At 62.4% G+C, this 8,921-nt stretch overlaps 1 protein-coding gene across 1 annotated transcript; it reads right to left on the bottom strand.

Moving 5' to 3' along the window:
- Nucleotides 1-5,563: 5,563 nt before the first annotated feature.
- Nucleotides 5,564-8,917, bottom strand: LIF (LIF, interleukin 6 family cytokine; the record flags this gene model as incomplete). Its single annotated transcript, XM_006099300.3, has 1 exon — nt 5,564-8,917. A coding segment is annotated over one exon (357 nt), but the record flags the coding sequence as incomplete, so codon positions are not given.
- Between the last annotated feature and the right edge of the window lie 4 nt (nt 8,918-8,921).

Below are 8,921 nucleotides of genomic sequence, written 5' to 3'. Positions count from 1 at the left end.
CCCCAGCCACGTGGTGGCCGGAGGAAGGGGGTGTGGGGCAGGTGACCCGAAAAGGTTACGTGGAGCAGGACCAGCTCTGTGATTTGCAAAATGGAAATGCAGGGCCCCTTGGAGGGCCCCCTGTATCACATTGTCACCAACTGGGTGGCTTAAAACAGCAGCCATTGGTCCTCTCACGAGTACGGAGGCCGGAAGCCCCAGTGCCCAGGGTCAGGGAGGCTGAGCCCGCTCCGAAGGCTCTGGGGAGGGTCCTCGCTGCCTCGTCCAGCTCCCGTGGCCCCGGCACTCCTTGCCTGCGGCCGCAGCACGCCAATGCCTGCCTCCGCCTTCATGGGGCCTCCTCTCCTTCCCTCCGTCACTCTTCTAAGGACACTTGGAATAATCCGCATGATCTCACCTCGAGATCCTCGACTTCATGACATCTGCAAGGATTCTTTTTCCAAATAAGGCCACACACACAGGTTCCCTGGGCGAGCACGTGGACAGAGCCTTTCGGGGGCCACGATTCATTCATTCGGGCCACGGCCGCGGCCGGCGCAGGGCAGGCGGAGGAAAATGCCTCGAGTTCTGCCCGTGTCTGGCCTTGGCCTGCGACACATTCTTCTTCAAAGAACCGTCCTCCTGGGGACGGGGCGGCCTCCGGCGTGGCCTGCGGTGGCCGGAGGGGTGGGGCCTGGGGGAGCGGGGCCAGAGGAGGCCCGCTGACAGGTAGAGCCCTTCCCGGCTTTGATTCATTGACCGTCTGGGCAAGGGCTGGCCCGAGCCTCCAGGAATTACAAAAATGCCTCACACATACTTTCCCCGGCGGGCGGTTTTATGCTCGGTCTGCAGAGAAGGCCTGTCTGCCCGGCCAGCCCCGCAGCCCCCGTCCCCTCTCCCGTCTGCACGCCGCCCACCTCTTCCCCCGGAGACACCCTCTCTCTGAACGGCCTGGTCAGGGAGGCCGCAGTGGGCCGGGCCTGACCGCGTCCTCATAATTGAAATAGTTGGCCCCTGCATCTAGGCCAGAGCAGGGTGGTGCTTCCCCCAAGTCAAAGGGAGGGGTTCGGGCTGGGCTCCGCTCAAGGCGGGAGGGGGCGCGGGGAGCGGCCTGGGATGCTGAAGCCAGCGGCCCAGCGACAGGCTCTCCCCCGGGCCCCAGAGGACCCGAGTGGCCTGGGAGTGAGGCCGGGACGGAGGCCCGAGGCCCGCTGACCCCCACGTCCCTGCCTCTGTCCCGGTGCCGTCCTTCCCAGCCCTCCCCGCCCCATGCACCACCAGGCCTCACTCCAGCCTCACAGAATCTTCCATGTTGTAGGAAGAACATATGTTGCTTAAAAGGTGTTTCAAAATCCGGGGGCAGGGGGAGCTTGAGGCCCCTGTTTTGCACCCTCGGGACTCAGAAGTCCACGTGTGGGTCAGGCCAAGGCCCCAGTTGGTGTCTCTGTCATCCTGGGTCCTTCTAGAAACCCCCTTGCTGGGTTGCATTGGATGCTGAGCATTCGCTTTTGCAAAGGCCGCTGCCAAAGGAACAGGTGGAAGCCGGCTCGTCAACCACCACCCTCCGGGGGTCTCGAGGGAGAAATCCCTGCCCCCCACCCAACCCCCAACCCGCTCCGTTTTCCCAGAGGCTCTGACTGTGAGAACTGCTTGAGTTCAGGTCATATTTCCCTTTTCCCTTTGGCTGCCAGGAATCTCAAAGCCAAGGCAATTCTGTGGCCCTTCGTGACCTGAAACATTTATTTGCCTTCTTCCTGTGGCTTCGCTTTCTCTCCCTGCTGCTATCTCCCCTGATGCTGATTCGCTTTATCTGTTGTATCAGTATTTTTATGATGTGCCTTCTGCTGTAAGCTGCTTTCCGTGCTGTTTAGAACAAAGAGAACCCTAAGTAAGGACAGTGGTTCCATTGTGACGTTAGATTTATTGCTGAAAATGTGGGTTTTTTAGCGTGATCAGTGAATTCCCCTTCCGAATTGTCTGAATTTAGGGCAGGGGTGACGTGAGAAGTTCTCTCTCTTCTACCTCTGAGCCTCAGCACCTTGGCTCATAGAAGCCCTCAGGGTCCCAACGAGGTGAGTGACAGGTGATGAACATGAAAATAAGCAAATATCGAGGCCGGGTGTGATTCAGCGATTGATTGAGCGGCGACCCTGGAACCAAGAGGTCACCGTGCGATTCCCGGTCAGGGCCCATGCCCGGGTTGCGGGCTCCATCCCCAGTGTGGGGCGTGCAGGAGGCAGCCGATCCATGATTCTCTCTCCTCATGGATGTTTCTATCTCTCTCTCCCCCTCCCTTCTTCTCTGAAATCAATAAAAATATTTTAAAAAAAGAAGAAGATAAGCAAATATCTCCCAAACTGAGTGAGGTCAAGATAGTCCCTTCGCCTCCCAGGCCTCAGCCTGTGAAATGGGGACAGTCACGGGTCCGACCCTCAGAACGGCTGGGGGAAGTGATGACGGGGGAGAAAACGCTTCGTAAACGGCGAGGGGCAGAACCATCACCGAGCCGTGGGCTTGTGCACCCAGGGGCACGGCTGTTGGCCATCCTCCTCCTGGGGTGGGGGTCCTCCTGTCCTTTGACCCCCCAAAAAAGCCAGGGTGGGAGGAGGCTCGACTGGGCCTCTGGGCTGCCCTGACTCCACCACCTCCCTGGGGTGAGGGAGCCTCTCCGTGCAGGGCTCCTCGGAACTGGAGCTCCGGGGCCTCAGAGACGCCATCAGCTGCAGGTCTGTCAGCTAAAGGCCGCTGGACAGACGTGAGCAGAGCCCGGACGTGGGCAGGCGCAGGAAGTCCCCAGGCGGAGAGCCCCGGTGCCGAGCCATGGACCATCCACTGCGGGGGGACCTCGCCCCCGGGTGACCCTCCGCCCCCAGCACATGGCTGGTCCTGCACTCTGGACCCCCTGACCGCTCCTCCCTGAGATGACACCTAGGCCTCTGTGGGTTTCATTTCCAGGCCCAGAGAAGCAATTAGCAGCCACGGCCGAGGTCAGGACCAGCTGCTTTGAATAATGACCCGCCCTGGTGCCAGCCAATCCATGCATCAGCGGAGACCACAGCCCTGAGAGGACACACCTGGGAGCTGCCGAATGTTCTGTTAAGATCTTTCCCTGGGATCTCCCCTAAAATCTCTACCCTAAACCCCTTAGGACCAGTGGTTCTCCACCTTCTGGCCCTTTCAATACAGTCCCTCATGTGTGACCCAACCATAACATTATTTCCGTTGCTACTTCATAACTGTCATGTTGCTACTGTGATGAATCGTCATGTAAATATCTGATATGCAGGATGGTCTTAGGCGACCCCTGTGAAAAGGTTGTTCAACCGCCAAAGGGGTCGCAACCCACAGGTTGAGAACCGCTGCCTTAGGACGGAGGACCCAGTGCACGCCCAACCTCCCCCTTCCCTCTCCATTCCCTTTTCTCCTCCCCCAGCACCTTGTCACCCTGAGCTCCCTCCCTCCCAAGCTCCAAGGGCCCTTCCTTGCCCGAGACTGTGGCTTGGCTCGGCCCCATTTCTTTCCAGGAGTTGCTTTTCCTGCCTCTGCGATTTACCCAAGAAACATTCTCTTACCGTTTGGGTCTTGGCTCTGAATTACTTCCTCGCCCGAACTCATAGACTGGAGGCTGGTCTGACCCCCACCCGTCAGCGAAGTGCTTTCCCACGGCCCCGGCGGGCGGGCCCATCCTGCACGCCCCCTTCCCTGCCCGCCTGGGCCCCTGGCCTGGGACTCAGAGCCGGCAGGCCCTCCCTTCCGCACTCACAGGGGAGAGGACCCCTTTGGCCCTGCAGGGAGGGCGTCCCTGCCTGGGATTCATTCTTTCCCCATCTCCACCTGTGATGGGCCCGGCCGGTCCCCGCTCACACAGCATTTCGGCCTCACGGGCTCCTCTCCGCAGCCCTCCCTTCATCGCCGACTCCTGTGGCAAAGTCACAGGCAAGGGGAAGTGGGGGGGTCACAGGACCTGAGTCTCCTGGGGCAGGAGGGGGGCTTCCCAGCAGAGCAGGGGACCTCCCTCCCCACCACCAATAACCGAGGAGCAGCCCCTTGTTCTCTTGGCCGGGCCGGGCCGGGCAGAGCGAGCACCTGCCCTCCACGCGGCCCGAGAGCCCCCCAGGCAGAGGCGGCAGAGCCTGCAGCCAGTGGCCCCCAGCCCCGCAGCACAGCCGGGAGGGCTGCGGCCCCATAACTCCCCTCACTTTTGCGATTTGGCGTTTGTTTTGTTTTCCCCTCGTTTCCTAGGAAAGGGTTCTTTTGAAAAAGCCTCCAGCCCGGCTCCCATGCGCGAAGGGGAAGGGAGCGGACGGGGCGGGTGTGGCCTGGCGCGGGATGGAGCCTGCAGGGCGGGGAGGGGCCAGGGCTGCGGGAGGAAGAGGCTAGAACAGCTGTGCGCCTGGCAGCTCGCACTTGGGATCTCAGTAAACGCGGGAGGAGCGAGCGATGGGAGGAGCGCAGGGTGGCCTTTCTCAGACGTTAGTGGGCGCGGGGACTGTCTGGGACCTTGTGAACAGGCGGGTTCTGACCAGCAGGCCTGGGGTGGGGTTGGGGGGGGACAGGGGGCAGGATGCCGCGCTTCTGATCAGCTCCTCACTGCACAGGAAGCAGGGGGCCCTGCGAGTGGTCTCCCCACTGTCACCTGGGGCCTTTGGGAGCCTGTCCCCTCCCTCCCAGCATCCAGGTGGCTCCCCCACTGCCCCCATCGGCCTGCGAGCTCCCGGGAGGAGCAGCCTGGATACTGGTTACCAACACAGGACCTGACACTTACAAACATCGTGAACAAGTCAGGGGGGACCATCAGGAAAACGTCCCAGGTCCCCAAATGGATCTCAGCTGGGGGAGCCCAGACCCAAGCCCTAGCGCCAAGCACAGGGAAGAGGCTCGGGGCTCCCTGGGGCTCCCCGGGGCCCCTGTGTCTGTGGTCAGGTGGTTTCAGACTCTCTCCTTCCCCAAGGACGGGGTCCCTGGAGGCTGGGGAGGAGGGTGCAGCTGCCCCAGGGACGAGGCAGGAGGAGGAACGGCAGTGCCCAGAAGAGCCGGCGCAAAGGCCCCGGTTCTGGCCCCCGCATCCTGCCTGAGTCCGGACAGGAACCTTGAACTTCCCGCTGTGGTCGGTCATTCATTCACGCCTGCTGCTCTCGTGTCCCCGCGGATGGTCATGGTCCCTTCCTTGAGGGCAGAGGCCTTCCTTGAGGGCAGAGGCCTGGGCGGCTGGTATCGTCCAGGTCCCTGAGGTTCCGTGGAGGGGAGACGGCCTGAGGGCAGCTAGGCGTGATCCTGGGCAAGTGGCTTCGTCGCTCTGGCCTCAGTTTCCCCCTCTGTTTAATGGGGACGGTGACTCAGGGGGCTCATGGGACGACAGAAAGAGGGGAGTGAAGGGCTGGGAGTGAAGACATCGACTAATGCCCTCGCCAGCACCTTCAGTGGTAGAGGCGCCCCCTCCCCGCTCCCCCCCCCCGCCCTGAGCGGAACAGAGCCCCACTCGACGGCGTGTGCGGGACAGAGACACCCCCACCCCAGACCCCTCCAGCCCCATCTCCCACATCAGGACACTCTGGAGAGCTTGCCAAGAGCAGATTCTTTATTAATTTCTTTTTTTTCTTCTTCTTTTAAAAAAAAAAGGATTCCTTCAGTATAAAAAAATAAATATTTTAAATATGACATTGAATAAATAAAAATAATTCTGTCAGTATGAAACATTCCCACAGGGTACATTCATCACAGAGGAATTTGTCCCCAAGGCCGAGTCCTCTCCAGTGGACAGGACGGCGGGAAATCCGGGAGGACGCACGGAGCACGGAGCTGGCGGGGTGGGTGGGAGGGACGCCCAGGTACTGGGGTTTGGGGGTACAGGGGGGGGCTTGATCCGAAGGTAAAAACATCTGTACCATCTGAAAGGAGATGAACTTCTCGCCGGATTCCCAGCTCCAACCCCACACACTGTCTATTCTGAAGAGCCCTCCGGGCAGAGCCGGGCTACTTCTGTCGGGGGGGACGTCCCCACGGAGGGGACAAGAAGGGGGGGGGATGACAACAAGGAGGAGAGACAAATAAACTAACGGTGCTTTGTTGTTTAACAATTTAAATAATAAATAAGGTCCCCAATACTCCTCTCTTCAATAAAATACAACATGATGGCCCTCTCCCTCCTTCCTGGGCCCAGCGGGCGACCAGGGCTGCACACAGGGGTCCACCCCTGCCCAGGAAACAACGGGGGACAGGACAGCCGCTGCCCTGCAGGGGCGGAGCCTGGGAGCCAGGGGCTGTGCTGGCCCCTGAGCCTCAGAGGCGGCCCAGGTTGGCCTGGAATGGGGGGGGGGGGGGTTGTTCGTGTTCATGGGGTGATGACATGATGTGCGACCCACCAGCCAAGCCTTTTGAGCCAGAGAGATGAGGCGGGCAGCAGGCTGAGATTCGAACCCATTGACCAATCGACCCATCAGAGAACATGAGATCTCCATGGTTCCTGCCACCCTCCTTACATCCACTCCAACTCCACCCCCTACCCCCACCCCAGGCCCAGGGCTGGCCTGCTGCCTGCTCACCTGCCCTCAGTGGGGGTGGGGTGAGGGTGGAGTGGGGGAGAGGGGAGCACTCAGAGAGGACAGAGAGGTGCAGAGCGAGTGCAAAGTACCGTAACTGCATTGGCTGAGCTGCTCGGACGGAGGGCCGCTCAGCGCTCAGCCTTTGAGAAGAAGCCAGATGCTGCTCTCCTCTCTGCAGCTGCCCGAGCTCCGAGCCCAGAGGGCGTTTCTCCACTAGCCTGGCCCCAGCACAAAGGAAAAGATCGGGTTCCCTGCCTGGGAGCCCAGACATGGGTGGGGGCGTGGGGGGAGGGACCACAGCTTCCTGGTCCACATCCCAGGGCCTCCCTGGCCTCCGGAGCAGGGGCCTCCTCCCAGCCCTGCCCGCTTCCTGAGGTCCAGCCCGGCCCTCGCGCTCGCCCGCCCTCTGTGGGTGTTCGGGCCACCAGAGAAGGCGCCTCCCGCTGTGTGCGAGCCTGCTGGGTGCTGGGTGCTGGGTGCTGCGTCGTCGGGGCTGCTCCAGGGCCCCCCTCGACTGCTAGTCTAGAGGAGGCAGCGTGGGGACCGGGAAGCAGGAACAGGCAGGTCGCCCGGGCTGCCTGGCCCACTGCCCCCCTCTCTGCACAATTCCGGGGGCCCCCAGAGAACAGCGTCGAATGACCCCCTGGAGCCAAGCAGCGTGCGGCCCCGGGAAAAGGCCCCCCTCTAGCCACTCCACAGAGTGCCCCCAGCCTGCCTTGCAGCCAGGACCCTGACACCCCAAAGCACAGCTGGGGTGGAGGGATGGCTGACCGGTTCCCTCGGATTCCGAGCCTTCTCTGAGCTTCGCCCAGAAGGCTCATCCCACTTGTAACATCTTCAGTTTCCAGAGCAGCCCTGCGAAGGCCTGGCCCTGGCCCTGGCCCCCCGGGAAGGGGCCACCCTACTGTTTCTATTGGGTAGAGAACAGGGAAAGGGGGGAATTCATTTTGCCATGGAAAGCACCAATAAGTTAATATAAATAGGGCATCATAATAAATAGACGGTTGTGCCGGGTCCGACACACAGCACTCTGGGGCCTCAGGCGCTTCCCTGAGACCCTGACCTCAAGTTCTGCTGTCCCCTTGCTCTGGGGACCAGAGACGGCCTCTGTCCCCCTCAAGTACCTTTGCGTGACCCCACGGGGCCTCCAGAGGCCTCGGATGTGAGCTGCCACTCTGAGTGACTCCGCCCCTCCCCTCCACGACAGATTCTCCCCCAGAAGGAAGACCTGGGTCCCCTCCCCACCGCCTCACCTGACTGCGCCACCTGCCCGCCTCCACATACCCCACCTCCGGTCCAGCCGTCCTGGGCCGCGGGAAGATGCCAGCAAGAGGAAGGAGAGCCCGTCCGGACTCTCAGGGCCTCTCTTCCTTCCAGCGTCTTCCCTCCCAGGCCTGCAGGCGGCTGCTCTGCCTCCCCAGGGGCCTGAACCCCAGGAACCTCCTTCCGGAACCCTCGGCCTAGCAGCTCCGAGGCCTGAGCTCCCCCACCGTGTTCAAGAGGAGGCCACGTCTCCCTCCAGAGCTCCTTTCTCCGTCTTCCACTCCCCACTCGCACAGAGGCCCAGGGGTCCTGGGGTCCCGGCCCCTGTGGCGGCCCCATCCAGACCTTCCGAAGTCTACCCCAGGGGCAGCGAAGGCACGGACGCTGGTCATTCCGCTGGGGGTCGGGCAACCCCCCCAGCCCTGCTGCCTGGCCCTGTGGCCAGAATCGCCGGAGATCACGTGTTCGGTTTGGTCACGGAGGCCCCGGCCGCGGGGACACGTGGGGCAGACGTCCAGCCCACACGCCCCTCACAGCCTCGCACCCCAGGGCCCGGCTGGATCTCCCCGAAGAGGCAGGATCCAGGCCTCGCCGACGGGAGTTCTGACTCTGCTGGGTTTCTGCACAGTCCTCCCCGGAGGGGAGCGGCCGGCCGGGAGGGCCTCGGGGTCCGCCGGCCGATGGCACTTGCGTTTGGTGAGGCTTCGGCCGGGGCCTCGGTGTGAGATCCCCCTGAGTCCGAGACCGTGGGCCGCCGCGCGCCCCGAGGCCGCCCCCTAGAAGGCCTGGGCCAGCAGCGCGATGACCTGCTTGTACTTCCCCAGGAGCTGGCAGCCCATCTTCTTCTTCTGGAAGACGTCCTTGTCCGAGGTGTCGGGGCCGTAGGCCACCTCCACGCGGGCCACGTGGTACTTGCTGCACAGGCGGCAGTGCACGTTGCTCAGGAGGCCGCGCAGCGTGTCCGCCGTGGCGTTCAGCTTGCCGTGGAGGCCGACGGCGTGGGGGTTGAGGGTCCTCTGGTCCCGCGTGACGTTGCCCAGGGAGGCGCCAAGGTAGGCGATGATGCGGTACAGCTCCACCAGCCGGCCCTTATCGGTGCCGTTGGGGTGGAAGGGGGGGAAGTCCGTCACGTGGGGG

Source organism: Myotis lucifugus, unplaced genomic scaffold (genome assembly GCF_000147115.1).
Source record: "Myotis lucifugus unplaced genomic scaffold, Myoluc2.0 scaffold_269, whole genome shotgun sequence".
NCBI lineage: Eukaryota > Metazoa > Chordata > Mammalia > Chiroptera > Vespertilionidae > Myotis > Myotis lucifugus.
Note: the sequence above shows the minus strand (reverse complement) of the source record. Positions and strands in the feature narration are given on the sequence as shown.